General features: G+C 39.5%; 1 protein-coding gene across 4 annotated transcripts in view; it reads left to right on the top strand.

The window, feature by feature from the left end:
• rxrab (retinoid x receptor, alpha b) overlaps nt 1-17,746 on the top strand; it is a 130,473-nt gene that overhangs the window by 75,979 nt on the left and 36,748 nt on the right. For 3 of the 4 annotated variants that reach the window (XR_012406102.1, XM_009301955.5, XM_073951069.1), the window contains exons 4-5: nt 14,783-14,936; nt 16,449-16,628. Coding sequence is in view for 3 of the 4 variants with exons in the window: in XM_009301955.5 (XP_009300230.1) it covers nt 14,783-14,936; nt 16,449-16,628 (334 nt within the window). In the remaining variant the exon portion in view is untranslated. 4 annotated transcript variants of the gene reach the window in all.

Raw genomic sequence — 17,746 nt, 5'->3', positions numbered from 1 at the left:
AGTGTGTTTGAGTCAAAGATGAAATCATTAATGCATAACTTTAAATTCAGAGATAAGCGAGATGTCCTGTATTTGAGTCAGACTTTGGCACAGTGAAACCACTGAGCGCCTGCCAAAGCCATTGGAGAATCAAGTTAAACCATTTTACTCCAGTCATATTAAATAACGGACTTTTAGACATTCATCTGAAGACCGAAAGGATTTATCAGACACCAACTGGTAATAAGAGAAATAAAATCCCAGCAGTTGAGTTTAAGATAAAACCACACACACTACACTCATATGAACAAGTTATTGTGCAGTTTTCTTTCCTCGTATCACCTCCCTCTCACTACAAAATAATAAAGTGTTCAGTCTTGTACCCTTAAATAGAAACAAGTTCTCATTAAAAGCGAGTTTGGCTTGGCAGTAAAACAGCAGACTTCATTTTTTACCACTTGATTTCATATCAGAAAGTTTTAAAGGGATTGTTAAGCCAAAACCGAAAATTCTGTCTTCGTTTACTCACCCTACACTTGTCACAGAAATGTTTGAGTTTCTTTGTTCAACACAAAAGAAGTTATTTTGAAAAATGTCTGAAACCCGTAACCACTGCCTTACATAGTATATATTTACCTTACTATGGAAGTCAGTACTTACTGATTTCCAACATTTTTCAACTATCTTCTTTTGTGTTAATCAGAAAAAAGAATCTCATTAACAACTTGAGAATGCAACCCGGGCTCATTGTGGAAACGTAGCCCCGCGGACGTTTCTGCGGACCGCGAGATACGTCCCGGGAGGTACGTATTCGAGCGGTTTTTGTTTTCGCGGATCCGCGAGAGGCCGCTGCGCACACTTTTTCGCATCTCGGGCACCTCTCGGGAACGTGCGCCGTTCACGCCCGCACTGTTCTCGCGCGAAAAGCCGCCAGATCGGCCGACCCAGCCGCCCTCCTCTTCCTCCTCCTCCTCCTCCTTCCCTAAACCCAAGCGACGGTTTGCAAAAGCTGTCCAGAAAAAAAAAAAAAGCAAAAGCCCTCGTCTTCGATTTCGACTGCGTTTTCGGATCCCGCCGCATTCTCAACCTTATTTTCCCAATTTCCGGAACCGCTGTTCCCCGGACTCGATCCCGGTCGTCGTCCCTGCGGCCCGCTCCTCCTTCTCCTCCAGGGCCTCCGCTCCGTCGACGCAACGCTGTGAGCTAAGCGGACAAACTGGTTGCATCGGGAAAGCCCTCCACTCGGAGGCGAGCCACCGGCCGGCGAGCGTGAAGAGGAGGAGAAAACTAAACGCGGCCTTACGTACCTCCGGCCACGTAAATCGCGGTCTCCAGAAACGTCCGCGGGGCTACGTTTCCAGAATGAGCTTAGGTTGTGAGAATGAGTGAATAGTCAGCAAATATTAATTTTATTCCTTAAAAATTATACCAAAGATTTAGTGCTGGGCATGTAGTTTATTTTTATTTATTAATATATATTTTTTACATTTTATATTCAACTGTTTTCACAGAAAGGATCTGGGGAATCTGTTTTTATAATTCAGAAAATACTGTGAAGAAATGTATAGGACAGTATTCATAGCGCTTCATTCATCCATTCATTTTCTTGTCGGCTTAGTCCCTTTATTAATCTGGGGTCGCCACAGCGGAATGAACCACCAACTTATCCAGCAAGTTTTTTAGAAACACCAACTGAGCCGAAGCTCGAACGAGTGACCCAGCAACCTTCTTGCTGTGAGGCGACAGCACTTCCTACTGCGCCACTGCTTCGCCACCTTTACAAATATATATTGCAATTAAAATCTACAGACTTCTTTTAATAGAGCGCAACTAAATAAATGAGTTTAGGTGTTTTCCTTACAGTCGGCTGCTGAAAAACAGATCATGCAGTGTCTCACTTTAATTTGGCTTTGAAATGGAAAGGGGGGAGTTTCACATTAATGGTGTTGCCTTAAGTAATGGCGTACGGGCTTAGGGACAGGCGTCTTGGAGGTGCCCTGGCCCCCATTCATCCTCATTAGCCCCGTCAGAGTGCTTGATCTCTGACCGCATGGTGTCAAACACGGCCTTAGTCTGCCACATGGGCTTTCTGCTTTTTATTGGCATGCTAAATGGGTTCAGAAGAGGCCTGGTTGGGGACTGGTCAGGGCCCAATCGCAACGGAAATGAGATGGCTTGTTAAAATCTGCAGCTTAGCCATGTGGTGTGTGTCAGAATGAAACTCTTTTAACACCCAGCCAGTTCACTTTCCTCTCACACACACACTGACAGATGCACAAGCAGTTAGTTACCTTCTGCTTTTGTACTTGTACACTGCAGTTTGGAGTGAGTAGGATTTTATGCTTTGTGAAAGACGTTTTTTATGTTCACTAAGCAGAGATTATTACAATTTTATATAACTGGTTTCTGTTTTAATATATAAAGGTTTGGGGTGAGTGTTATTTTTTATTCTTTTAAAAGCAGAGATAGGTACAGATACATCCAGAAATGATCATTTATTATTAATATTATTATTATTATTTTATTATTACATCACATATGAATGCATCACAAATGTATTTTCTCTTTAAACAACGTAGTGCAAAATATGAAAATCACAGTTGCTCTGGTCTGAAAATAGCAACAAATTGCACCAAACCTGTCCTGCGCCTTATTGCGCCGGGTCTATGATAGAGCCCAATACTTTTTTAAAAGTGAGAAACAGCTATTTTTAAATGCTTTTATATCCTAGGTGTGGATTTTGTCACTGTTTAGTAGCAAACTAGCGCTTTAAGACTAACATATAGCACCTCCAAAAAATTACAGTATAAGATTTATAGTATAAGAAAGGAAACTCCAACAAAAGTGTTGCATATCTCTTATTAAGACTCAATAAAAATGTTTATGCATTGTATAGAAGAAAGCTTGAAGCCATTGAGAGCACAGATGATATTTTAGGGGTGTTTGTGGTCAGAGATGGAGCATCTCATGACTGAGCTATGCAGCAGCATCAATTCATAGACAGATTTAACAATTGTTAAAGCTCAGAAGGCATGAGATGATCACATGGCACATGTGATCTGTCTTATAACAGCTCCCGTGGGCTCGATGCAATAGTAAAACTTCTCTGCCGGTTCATTAAGCCTGTCTGCACTTTCTGGACATGCTACTTATTTTCATTCGCTTGTCATTCACTCTTTCCACAGGACTATAAGAGAGTGTAGTTTCCCAGCCTAATTTGGCATGTCTTGTGTGGAAAGTCTTACTACTTCTCATTTACTCTTCCAAAAGTGTCACACCCACAATTTTTTTTTTACAAAACACAAAAAGGGTTATTGTGAATGTTTTAGGGCTGCTTTTTTTAACACATTTGCTTCATTTTTGTATACATTTGTATTAATTTTAGAAAAGTTTTGTCCACTTTTTTTTAGACATTTTGCAAATATTAGTTATTAAAATTTCAAAGTTGTCCTTTCAGTATGGTTTCGGCATTTTTGTTGGTGTTGTAGTTGGGTTTTTATTTTTTCGCTTGTTTTTGGTTGTAGTAGTTGCTACATTTTGGCGGCACGGTGGTTAGCACTGTCACCTCACAGCAAGAAGGTCGCTGGTTCGAGTCCTGGCTGGGCCAGTTGGTGTTTCTGTGTGTAGTTTGCATGTTCTCCTTGTGTTCACGTGGGTTTTCTTTCGGTTTCCCCCACAGTCCAAAAACTTGTGCTGTAGGTGAATTGAGCCGTAGTGTATGAGTGTGTGAATGTGAGTGTGTATGGCTGTTTCCCAGTACTGGATTGCAGCTGGAAGGGCATCCCCTGCAATAAACATATGCCAGAATAGTTGGCAGTTCATTGCGCTGCGGCGACCCCTGATAATCAGGAACTAAGCCGAAGAAAAATGGTTGAATGAATGAAGACGTTGCTTCATACAATTATTTCTTTCAGAAACATCATGTCTATATTTTGTTGTGACATCACACATAATAGTGTTTTCTAAATTTGTTTGTTGTTTTTACTTTGGCTTTTATTATGATTGTTTTGCTTTGTTTCATTTTGTGTTCCAGAACCACCCTTTTTTGTTTGTTTTTTTAATTTTGTGTGCGTTTTTTCTTTTCTTTTCATGTGTGCTTTTTTATTTAGTTTGTTTTGTTGTGTCTAGATTATTTATTTATTTATTTGCTGTGTGTTTTGTTTTGTTGTGTTTGGCTGTTTTTGCTATGTTGATTTATTTTTTTGATGTGTTTTTGTTGCTGTTTTTATTATTAGCTTTTGTTTTAGTACTGTATGTGATCCACTACTTGCTTGTTTTTTTTGTTTTGTTTTTGGTTTTTGGTTTTGTGAGTGTTTGGCTGCTTTGGTTATGTTGATTTTTCTTTTGATTTGTTTTTGTTTCTGTTGTTGTTTTATTATCTTTTGTTTCATTCTGTGATGCAGAACCACCATTTGCTTGTTTTGTATTTTTCCTTTACTTTTTTTTTTTCTTTTGTTTTGCTGTGTTTGGCTGCTTTGGTTATGTTGATTTTTCTTTTGATGTGTTGTTGTTGTCGTCATTTTTCTTTTTAGCGGTGTTTATATATTGTAAATGTATTTCAATTCATTATATTTCTGATAAGGCTGCACGGTGGCTCAGTGGTTAGCACTGTCGCCTCACAGCAAGAAGGTCACTGGTTCGAGTCCTGGCTGCGCTAGTTGGCATTTCTGTGTGGAGTTTGCATGTTCTCCCAGTGTTCACGTCGGTTTCCTCAAAGACATGTGCTATAAGCGAATTGGGTAAGCAAACTGGCCCTAGTGTATGAGTGCATGTTTGAATGCGAGAGTGTATAGGCTGCGTAAAACATATGCCGGAATAGTTGATGATCCATTCCACTGTCCATTCCATACGGCCTCTGATAAATAAGGGACTAAGCGGAAGGAAAAAGAATGAATGAATATTTCTGATAATGATATCTCTGAGGGCCTACTCACACTATGCCATCCGTACCGTGCCCAGGCCCGTTTCCCGAATCGTTTGAGAAGTGTGAGTGCGCTGAATCAGGCTCAAGCACGGTTCACTTGGCCGGCCCTGGCCCGGTTGGAAGAGGTGTGCCTGAGCGCGGTACACTTGGGCTTTGGCGCGGTACGCTTGTGTGTGAGCGCGAAACGCGCCAAAGCCCGAAAGCGAGACGTGACTTTTAAGGGACTGTTTGATATGGATTTATTAATCATTCTTACTGTTTAGTGATCGCAAACTGCCGTAGTTTATTAAAGACGCAAACTCCTCACAGCACGCCAGCTGCTGAGCAGACCTCCTCATTCCTGCAGCACGAGAGCTTTGATTGTTTATGAGCGCCAAAAGTGGCGGATCTGTTCGGTAAAATATCTGACTGTGTGTCCCCGCATCCCTAAGGACTGTTTGGCGAAATATTTGACTGCATGTCACTGCATAACAAACGACTGAAACGATATAACTAGAGAAATCTCCACTGTGCTGCTGAGTGAGAGCGTATGGCAAGCCGTTTTTGCATTTAAACCTTGTTCTGACTATCCATAAATATATTTAGAGATATAATTATATATTTTGACAAGTCATTATTATAATTCGACTAGTCAGAATGACAATTAGAGATATCTGCAATTACAATTGTACTAGTACGAAATCAGATTGGAGATATCTGCAAATATATTATGACTAGACATATTCCTCCATTGACTTCCATTGAAAAATATTTGCAGATATCTCTAACTGAGTTTTGACTCGTCAAAATCCAATTCAAGATATCTACAACTGTAATTTGACTATTAGTAAATTAATTAGAGATATCTTCAAATATATTTGTAAATATCTCTAAATATTATTAATTAAAGACATCTCCAAATGTATTATGACTAGTAAAAACTCAGTTAGAGATATCTCTAATTACAATTGTGACGAGTCAAAACTCATTTAGAGATATCTGCAAATATTTTTCAATGGAAGTCAATGGAGGAATATGACTAGTCATAATATATTTGCAGATATCTCCAATCTGATTTCGTACTAGTACAATTGCAATTGTAGATATCTCTAATTGTTATTCTGACTAGTCGAATTATAATTATGACTAGTCAAAATATAATTAGAGATATCTCTAAATATATTTATGGAGTCAGAACAAAGATTTAAATGCTAAAAAGGCTTGCCATAGAGAGCGCTTCTGAACAGCGCAGCAGCGATGACGTAAGCGTGCCGAGGTCCGATATGGTGTGAGCGCGGGCCGTCGGGGGAGACGGGAGGGGGGACAAGCGTGCTTTGGCCCGGTTCGAGGCAACTGTACCTAGTGTGAGTACGGCCTTAATCTCAACAGAGACGTGAATCGCTGACTCTCTTGTGAGAAATGATTCATCTTATTGGCTGTTTGCTGCACATTGCACACTTTCAGCTGAGTACAGTACACAATTAATCACTATCACAGTTGACAGTGAACATTTATACCAAGCATTGTGAAACAACTTGGATTTATTTGGTTTTGTCAACTCAAAACTGACTCTGCAACCCAGAGTTTGTTGAACTCATTTTGTGCAACAGACATCTGTAAATCAACCATAACTCTGACATTTAGTACCATGCTTTTTAACATCATTTGTGTCAGCTATTCCTAAAAGATCTACTTTAGGGGTGGCTCATAATTTCTTTTCCATGAGTGCATGATTGCCAGGATCTGAGACTCTATTTCAGGGCTTACAGTTAAGACTGGTAATCTGTTCTCTGTCTCCTGGTCTAAATCTAGTAGCTGCCAGTCCCGTATCCCTGGCACACAGACAATCCAGGAACATATTGAATTACAGTTTACCCAAAATAGTTGGTGGGTGTATGTGTGTTCAGACTTAGGGCCCACCAGGAGTTGACAAGAACCCGTTTAAGATTGATCATGCCACTGAACAGGACATGTCAAACCGGTCATGCCTGTACCTGAACAGAAGCAGACAGTACAGGTACATATGTGTGCGTATGCGTATGCGTATGTGTGTCTGTGTCTGTGTGTGTAAACAGTATGCACAGGTGTTCTTAAATCGGTGTTTGTCCTGGTTCCTGTCATTCTTTTGTTATCACAATACTGCCGTTAGCTCTTTTGTTTGCTGTTTGTCAAGTATTTCAAGCTGAGTTTGCATTCAGATTTGTTGTATTTGCCATTTATTCCCGACTAATGATTTGAGCTCATTGGACAACTATCTTCTTCCTATCTGTAGGTGTAATTATTCAGGATTGAACACCTCTTGATGTTGTGTAGTGTTAAGTGTGAAACATTTATCATGAGCCAGGTTGCCATTTGCTTTTGTTATTTTTGACTACGTGTTTTGATTTGTTGTAGTAGTTGCTATATCCCACTAATTTCTACTACAAATGGATTTTTAGTTGTTGTTTTTAGAAATTGTTTAGGGGTACAGTGGTCCCTCGCAATAACATGATTCACCTTTCGAGGTCTCGCAGTTTCGTGGATTTTTTTGTGCAATTTTCCATGCTCTTTTCTTTTTCTTTTTTTTTTTTTACAGGTCTTTGTGTTCTGCATCCTGATTGGCTGTAGACCATTGTCAATCAATCTTCTCCATGGCTAATGTACAGTACAAAATGCGTTCAGCTTGCCAAATTAACATACAGTGCATCCGGAAAGTATTCATAGCGCTTCACTTTTTCCACATTTTTTTATGTTACAGCCTTATTCCAAAATGGATTCAGTTCCTTTTTGCCCATTCCTCTTTGCAGAACCTCTCAAACTCTATCAGGTTTGATGGAAAGCAACGGTGTGCAGCCATTTTCAGATCTCTCCAGAGATATTTAATATGATTTAGGTTTGGGCTCTGGCTGGGCCACTCAAGGGCATTCACTGAGTTGTTGTGAAGCCACTCTATTGATATTTTGGTTGTGTGCTTTGGGTCATTGTCCTGCTAGAAGATGAACCGTCGCCGCAGTCGGAGGTCAAGAGCACTCTGAAGCAGGTTCTCATTCAGGATGTCTCTGTACATTGCTGCATTCATCTTTCCCTCTGTCCTGACTTCAGTTCCTGCTGCTGAAAAACATCCCCACAGCATGATGCTGCCACCACCATGCTTTACTGTAGGTATGGTATTAGTCTGGTGATGAGCGGTACCTGGTTTTCCCAAAATGTAACACCTGGCATTCACTCCAAAGAGTTCAATTTTAGTCTCATCAGACCAGAGAGTTTTGTTTCTTCTGGTCTGAGAGTCCTTCAGATGCCTTTTGGCAATCTCCAGGTGGGGAGTGTCTTCCGTCTGGCCACTCTACTATACAGGCCTGATTGGATTGCTGCACAGATGGTTGTCCTTCTGTAAGGTTCTCCTCTCTCCACAGAAGAACGCTGGAGCTCAGACAGAGTGACCATCGGGTTATTGATCACCACCCTGACTAAAGCCCTTCTCCACCGATCACTCAGTTTAGATGGCCGGCCAGCTCTAGGAAGAGTCCTGGTTGATCCAAACATCTTCCACTTACAGATGATGGAGGCCACTGTGCTCATTAGTACTTTCAGAGCAGAAGAAATTCTTCTGTAACCTTCCCTAGCCTTGTGCCTCTAGACATTCCTGTTTCAGAGGTCTACAGAAAATTCCTTTGTCTTCATGCTTGGTTTGTGCTTTGACATGCACTGTCAACCCTGGGACCTTATATACACAGGTGTATGCCTTTTCAAATCATGTCTAATCAGCTGAATTTACCACAAGTGAACTCCAATGAAGCTGCTGAAACATCTCAAGAATGATCAGTGGAAACAGAATGTACCTGAGCTCAATTTAGAACCTTACGCCAAAGGCTGTGAATACTTCTGTACATGTGATTTTTCAGTTTTTTAATAAAAAAAAATAAATAAATAAATCTTTTTTCACATTGTCATTATGGGGTATTGTGTGTGGAATTTTGAGGAAATAAATTAATTTAAGGCTGTAACATTAAAAAATGTGGAAAAAAGTGAAGTGCCATGAATACTTTCCGGATGCACTATATATATATATATATATATATATATATATATATATATATATATATATATATATATATATATATATATATATATATATATATATATATATTATTTTATTATTTTATTATTCAGTTACTTTTGTCATTTACTTTTTTGGTTTTGTTTTATTTTGTGCTCCACTACTGGTTTCAAGTCAAATATAGTTGTGTGATGCCGAGTTTTGCATTGTCCCCCATTTCTATTTAAAAATGTCATGCACTTTGCGTTTTTGATTGTTTGAGTGTTTAAACATAAACTATTTTTACTGTTTGGTTATAAGCAGAAGTAGGCTGAATCTTTAGCACTTTCGCTGGTGAATGATTTAAATGTTTTTACTCGCTTCAGGGAGCTGTGGAGTTTCTTGTACAGTATCTGTCTGAAGGATTACCCAAGAAAAGCATAGCGAACATTCTTTCTTCATAGTGTAGTGTGTAGGTGTGCCTGTCCTGTCTTTCACAGGTCCGCTCATCCATCATCACGCTTTGCATGACTTTAGTTCTGGGTAATTAAGAATAAATGGCATGTGTAACTGATTCCGTTCCAACACATAGTTTAATGTGGAATTACACAATGCTATTCTAAGAGTTAGAATCAGCAGGATGTTTGTGTGTGTGTGTGTGTGTGCGTGCGTGTTTTTTTGTTTTTGTTTTGTTTTTTCAATATAATAAGAAGAAAATTAAGAATAACAATGTAATTATTCAACCAAGACACTGTAAACTGACACAGTAAACAAGTCCCAGTAAAGTTGTTATATATGTTGAAGTTAAGGAAAAAATGATTAGAATTGTTTTTAAGTATTTCACAAGTAATGTTTGACAGAACAAGAAATTTTTTTCCCAGTATTTCCTTCTGAGAACGTTATTTCTTTTAGTTTGGCTGGAATAAAAACAGTTTTTAAATAATAATAATAACTAGAATTGTACATTTCCTAAAGGAAATGTGAATGGGGTTTGCGTGGCAAATCGATGGGGTACAAAACGGTACTAAACTGGCCAATAGAACAACATGCTAATCGAGTTGCTAGCATGATGCTAACATGATTGGCATGTAGCTAGCATGATGCTAATCGTCTTAGCATCATGCTAGCAACATGCTAATCGACTTGCTAGCATCATGCTAATATGATTAGCATGTAGCTAGCATGATGCTAATCATGTTAGCATCATGCTAACAACATGCTAATCGAGTTGCTAGCATCATGCTAACATAATTAGCATGTAGCTAGCATAATGCTAATCGTGTTAGCATCATGCTAGCAACATGCTAATCGACTTGCTAGCATCATGCTAATATGATTAGCATGTAGCTAGCATGATGTTAATCGTGTTAGCATCATGCTAACAACATGCTGATCGAGTTGCTAGCATCATGCTAACATGATTAGCATGTAGCTAGCGTTATGCTAATCGTGTTAGCATGATGTTAGCATGATAATCGAGTTGCTAGCATCATGCTAGCAACAGTGCTAGGGTGCCCTGAGTGGTTGCTAGGTGGTTGCTAAGGCGTTGCTAGGTGGTTGCTAGGGTATTCTAAGTGGTTGCTAAGGCGTTGCTAGGCGGTTGCTAGGGTGTCCTGAGTGGTCGCTAGGCCCTTACTAAGGCGTTACTAGGCAGTTGCTAGGTGGTTGCTAGGCGGTTGCTAGGGTAATTTGGGTGGTTGCTAGGCAGTTGCTAGGGTACCCTGGGTGGTTACTAGGCAAGCCTCACATACATGCCTGATGAAATATTTATACTTAGTAAGCATTTCTAGCAAGTTACAGTACTTGGCTAGTCAATATTAGCATGTAGCTAGTCACTGCTAGCATGTGTAGCATATAGGAAGTTCCGTTTGCTAGCATGGGTGAAACGAGCCAATCCCCAAGTGTCTACGATGTTCTGATGCTGAGATATAGCTGTTGATGAATGGTTGCTAGGGTACTCTCTTTTGTTGCTATGGGCGAGGTTACAGAGTGAACTTGAATGTGGTTGGCTGTCCAAGTCAAATGAGCCAACCCCCAAGTCAATAGGACACTGCTAAGCAAAGATATGCATGTGGACCAGTTACAATGGCAGTCTATGGGGCCAGCTTGGGGGCGTGGCTTGTGAGCTTCATTATCATATTGAAAAGCTCATTGGTTGTCTGAGTCCAATAAGCCAACCCCTAAGCCTATATGACACTGCAATGCAAAGATATGCATCTATCCCTATTATAATAGAAGTCTATGGGACCCATTTGGGGGCGTGGCTTGTGAGCTTCATTATCATAGAGTGATGCTGATTGGTTGCCTGAGTCAAATGAGCCCACCCCCATGTCTCTATGACACTCCTATGTAATGTTATAGATGTGTGACCTTTATAATGGAAGTCAATGGGATCTGCAATGGGACGTCCCACCCCATGTTAAGTCAATAGGGCAGTTATTAAGGGTCTTTAAGTGGTTTGGGGGGGCGTGGCTTGTGAGCTCAAATATCATATTGAGATGCTGATTGGTTGCCTAAGTCAAATAAGACAACCCCCAAGTCAGTATGACACTGCCACGTACTGTGATTGACATATGACATTTATAATGGGAGTCAATGTAATGAATGGGAGTCAATGGGCAATGTAAAGTCAATGGGGAGCACTTTGGGACGTCCTAGAGCCCCAGGGGTGCGACCTATACCCGCTTTCGGGGTATGTTCTCACTTAGGCTGCCACCCCCTACAGATGTTGTGAATCCCATATTTCTATGAAATTCACAATGGACACAGTGATTGGTTAAAGTTCGGCTCCATGTAAAGTCAATGGAGACTTTGGGACGTCCTAGCTCCCCAGGGGTACAACATTTACCGCGTTTCGGGGTGTGGTTTGAAGCCTCCTATAACCCTCTCGAGATGTTGCGAATCCCATGTCTCTACGAATTTCCCTGTTGGCGCTACGGCGATTTCCGGGAATAGTATCTACGAGTGTCTAGAAAATGAATGGGAGTCAATGGGGCCCATGTAAGTCAATGGGGACCACTTTGGGACGTCCTAGAGCCCCAGGGGTGCAACTTATACCCCCTTGCGGGGTATGTTCTCGCTTAGGCTGCAACCCCCTACAGATGCTGTGAATCCCATGTTTCTATGAATTTCACACTTGGCGCTATAAACTTTCAAAGTTGGGCGTAATGTTGAGTCAATGCGTTTTGGGGGGTGGTTTTGGGGCCCCTGCGGGGCCCCAAAACCACCCACCCCTTATAAAAGTCATAGCACACCATTCCCGATAAAGCCGCACAATTTGAGCCCACTTTCAAGGGTCTGGGACGAAAGCTGCGGGACTAGTTACGCGCCGAAAAAGTGTACGGAAGAAGAAGAAGAAGAAGACAGAATAATAAACCACAATAGTAAGAATGGACTTTGCCTAAGGCAAACCCCATTAATAAAATTTTGGTTTAATAATATTAGCCCCCTATTTACTAGTTTTTGTTTCATTCATTCATTCATTCATTTTCTTTTCAGATTGGTCCTTTCATTGATCTGGGGTCGCCACAGCGGAATGAACCGCCAACTTATCCAGCACGTTTTTACACAGCGGATGCCCTTCCAGCTGCAACCCATCTCTAGGAAACATCCATTCACACTCATTCACCCTCATACACTACTGAAAATTTAGCCTACCCAATTCACCTGTACCACATGTCTTTGGACTTTTGGGAGAAAACTGGAGCACCTGGAGCAAACCCACACGAATGCGTGGAGAATATGCAAACTCCACACAGAAATGCCAACTGACCCAGCCGAGGCTCAAACTAATGTTCTTCTTACTGTAAGGCGACAGCACTACCTACTGCACCACTGCGTTGTCTTGTTTCAGTTTTCTACAGAATAATCTATTTGCCTGATTACTAGCCTAGTTTTCTTTTTATTAACCTAATTAAGACCTCAAACTGGCCTTATTCTGAAAACTAGTGTTGATACGATTTAATAAGGTGTCTAGGGAGAAAACGAGAAAACGTCAAATTTAGAAAATTATATAATGACTGGGGCGATGCGCTAGGTAGTGCTGTCACCTCACAGGAAGAAGATCACTGGTTTGAGCCTCAGCTCAGTTGGCATTTTTGAGTGGAGTTTGCATGTTCTCCCCGTGTTGGCGTGGGTTTCCTCCGGGTGCTCCGTTTTCCCACACAAGTCCTAAGACATGCGTTATAGGTGGATTGGGTATGCTAAATTGTCTGTAGTGTATGTGTGTGAAAGAGAGTGTATGGGTGTTGCAGTTGGAAGGGCATCCGCTTCGTAAAACATATGCTGGATAAGTTGGCTGTTCATTCCACTGTGGCAACCCCAGATTAATAAAGGGAATAAGTTGAAAAGAAAATGAATGAATGAATGAATGAATGAATGAATGAATGAATGAATGAATGAATGAATTTCCCACACTTTAAAAAATGCTAAGTTCACTGTTGCACATAAGCACAATACACAAAGTTCACTTTTTTCTTTCACAAATTTCTTTCTTTACAAAAATCTTTCTGTATTTAAAACAGCAAGGTAAAATTTTCATAGGTTAAGTTCAATATAATATAGTATTATAATCCAAGTGGGCAATTATAGGTGCAGCATAGAATCCATAAATGTCACACAAGACAAACAAGTAGTCTAACAGCACACACAGCATTCTAAAACCTCACAAAGTAAAAAATGGGAATAAAAGAATCTCTCTATATATTGCTTTTAATTTTAGGCATGCTATAGCATCTAGCAGAAGGATTTTCTTTTTCTTCTTCTGGACAAAGTCTTATTTCTTTAAGTTTGGCTGGATACAATTTTTGTTTTTTAAATAATAATAATAATAATAATAAAAATAATAATAATAATACATTTAATTAAGTAATATTAGCCCTATATTTAAATTTATATTAGGGATCTCCAGATCTGATCACATGATTGGAATTCAGGCCCAATCATCATGGGGTTTTAGACTCAATCGGAATTGAAGGTTACCTCCCGATCAGGACTCTAATACATTCTCATTATTTTGTTAACATCTATATTCACGCAGTGGCACAGAGTTGAACCTCTTTCTTGACTTCACACAGAAACAGCAACACGTGCAGCATAACGTCACTTTTGTTGCAGAGATGCAGATGTCTGTGGTCTGGAAGTATTATAAAGTTGATGACGACGCCAGAGCAAACTGTGAGATTTGTAAACTTGGGATTGCCTGCCGGGTATTTCAAGCTGAGATGCTATTTGTTTATATATTAGATTTTTTTTTATATTTAATGTTGCACTAAAATTCAAAAGTGAAGAATTTATGATATTTATTACCTGATTGTTCAAGCTACCTCACAGAAGTGCTCCGTTTGTTAACAGAGTTATTGAAACAAGGTGAATTAAATAAAAAATAAAGAACATCCTGAATCTGTTTGTTCACACTTCTTTATTCCCTTTTTATGTATTATAGAGGTATCAGATCAGGTTTTAGTATCAGTAGATACTCAAAATCAAATGACTCGAACTCGAGGAGAAATAAATAGTGACGTGCCTAATTAGCCTAACTTAACAAGTTATTCTTATTAACTCAGTTAAGACTTTAAATTGCATTTATTCTGAAAACTAGTATCTTGCAAAATAACGTAAAATATAATTTATTCTCATCATGGCAAAGACAAAAAAAATAGTTATTATAAATTAGTTATAAAAAAATTATGTTTAAAAATGTGTAGAGATAAAAAAAAATTAAACAACACGTGTCAGAAAATATTTTATCAATAATTAAAATTCGCACCAGATCTATTAATTTTTTTTCTGAATTGGATATTAGATTACACCAAAAAAAATTACAATAGGAGTAAAAAAAAGTGTTTTCTTTGTGTATTTATTTATTTATTTTGATTGTTTTTCAGCTCAGTTCCCCCATGAATGCAGTCAGTAGTTCAGAGGACATTAAACCTCCTCTTGGTCTGAACGGAGTGATGAAGGTCCCGGCGCAGCCCATAGGAACCCTATCCCTGTCCCTCACCAAACACATCTGTGCCATTTGCGGAGACCGTTCATCAGGTAACACACACACTTGCACAGCTATCTTTATCTGTACAAACTGTATATTCTATCCCCCTACCCCAACCCTCCCCTAACCCAATTAATCAACATAGACTCATTCTGAAAACGTAGCCCTATATACAATTTAGGAGATCGCGAATTATGTAGCCAGAGGTACATATGACTGCATTTTGTCTTTAAAACGAACAGCTTTCCTGCTGTTACGAGTTTGTATAATGGCTCGTAGCATACGTTGGCAGACTTGAGATGCAGAGAGGAGTTGACTGCAACGATTCGTTCGTCGCAAATACTTAATGGAAATGCCAAGACACGCATACATTTTGAAGATAAACGTTTTATCTGCTATGAAAAAAAATTGCATAATCTTTGACAGAAACCCGTTTACTAAATAAATCCCATTATGCATCGTGCGTTCACACCAGACACGGATGTAGCATCAAACATTAGTGATTTACATGTTAAGTCAATGCAAAGACGCAAATAAACATCTTGCGGTGTGATTTGCACAAATGATGTGGCGTGAATGACCCGAATGAAGCAGCACGAGTTAATAGTTTTGGGTGTTTTACTTGAGTTCAAAAATCTAAATTTCAATGGACATTCGCACTTCGTTAACCAATCAGGAGCTTGCTCTTGTAGAAGCGTGATTATGACTGTTGTTGGTGTTCCGAGGGGAAATCCTCTTGCCGACATCGAACAACAGCTCATCAAACTCATCATGCAGGTATAGTTTCTGGAAGAGTTTATGAACTCACAGAGCTGGGTGCACCTCAGAAAGGATCGAGTGGATCAGACACGGTGCCAAACAAACCTACATTGTTTTTCAGCCCCCCTAAAGCACATGAAGCACAGATACCAACTCACTAAAATCCATGTTAGCCCTTTAGCAACGAAGCTACAGTCAACGGGCAGACAGATGGCCTGCATGACGGAAATCCACGTCTATTGTGAAGGGAATTTGACGCAGGAATGAAGTGAATTTCAGTGTTGGGCAGTAGAGTCGCTACAATTTGTGACGCTAATAGCTTAACTACATTTCTCAGCAGAGTGGCAGTAGTGTCGCTACTTTCTAAATCAATTAGATTTTCAACAACGAAAGCAATATTTTCAGCAAGTAATGCAATAACGTCCACACAAGCTACATTTACCGATCGCTTGCCCAACACTGGCGAATTTGATGTGCGAAAGAAGCGAGTAAATTCAAAAATGTTCACGTCTATTTATTCGTGTGTGCCATGTCTGGTGTGAACACAGCATTAGTCACTTCGGACAAAAGTGTCTGCTAAATGACTAAATGTAAATCCCCCAAATGACCAATCAGAATCAGTCATTCCATAGTGTCGTTTCCTTATATTGTATTGCATTCAATAAATTTGGTCTCTCCATATGCTCTGCCTCTCATGTAGTATGGGACAAAAACAGATGTGGTGGCTGCTGAATTATTGATACTGAGCGCCAATTAAATGAAACCCTGCTGGGAAGAGTGCTAAAGCGTGTGTCTGCCGGCAGGTAAACACTACGGGGTGTACAGCTGTGAGGGCTGTAAGGGCTTCTTCAAGAGGACGGTCAGAAAGGACCTGACGTACACTTGCAGAGACAACAAGGACTGTATGATCGACAAACGCCAACGCAACCGATGCCAGTACTGCCGCTATCAGAAGTGCTTAGCCATGGGGATGAAGAGAGAAGGTGCGTCCGTTCTTTCTTTCTGCCACATTTAAATAAGAATAAATATGTGGGACAGACAGTGGGACATGCTCTGAAATACACCCATATGAAATACACCCATGCTAAATAGTCATACTTCATTTGGCAAAAAATATTTGAACAAATTGGGTAGATTCCTTGTTAGCAATATTTTCACCTGAAGTTATTGAGTGGTTTATTTTATCTTAAAAGAGTGACTAAGTTTTCTTTAAGTCATCAGAGTAACCTAGTTTGGGCTTGAGTTGTGTTATGGATGAAATATAGGCTAAATTATAAATATTTTTAACACAAAGAACTGACAGATGTAGTTAGAGTTGTATTTTGAAGCTGTAACGTAAATGAAAACACCGGCCAGAAAACTGGAAGCTAAGTGGCACCCTTTCACTTCAGAAAATGTAAGAGCTGAGTGATATGACACAATGCATAAATGTGCATTTAACACATATTCAGCAGCTTAACATGTGTGTGTGTGTGTTGCCTCATTACCAACACATTTCACAATGTAAACGTTAAACTTACAAAAGACACTGTTCAATTCAGTTACTCTGTATGCATTTTTAATCTGTATATCCTGAATTTTGATCCTGCTCAATTGAGTCTGATAAAGGTTTTATTTGATACAAAAAAAGAGCTGCGTGATATGACACAATGCATAAATGGGCATTTAACACATATACAGCAGTTTACATGTGTCTGTTGCCTCGTTACAAACACATTTCACAATATACACATTAAACTAAAAGTAGATACTGTTCAATTCAGCTACTCTGAATGCATTTTAATCTGTATATCCTGCATTTTGATCCTGCTCAATTGAGTCTGATAAAGGTTTTATTTGATACAAAAAAGAGCTGTGTTATATGACACAATGCATAAATGGGCATTTAACACATATTCAGCAGTTTACATGTGTATGTTGCCTCGTTACAAACACATTTCACAATATACACATTAAACTAACAGTAGATACTGTTTAATTCAGCTGCTCTGAATGCATTTTAATCCGTATATCCTGCATTTTGATCCTGCTCAATTGAGTCTGATAAAGGTTTTATTTGATACAAAAAAAGAGCTGTGTTATATGACACAATGCATAAATG

Source organism: Danio rerio, chromosome 5, assembly GCF_049306965.1.
Source record: "Danio rerio strain Tuebingen ecotype United States chromosome 5, GRCz12tu, whole genome shotgun sequence".
In the NCBI taxonomy this organism is placed as follows: domain Eukaryota; kingdom Metazoa; phylum Chordata; class Actinopteri; order Cypriniformes; family Danionidae; genus Danio; species Danio rerio.
This window is presented reverse-complemented; position numbering and strand designations above follow the sequence as displayed.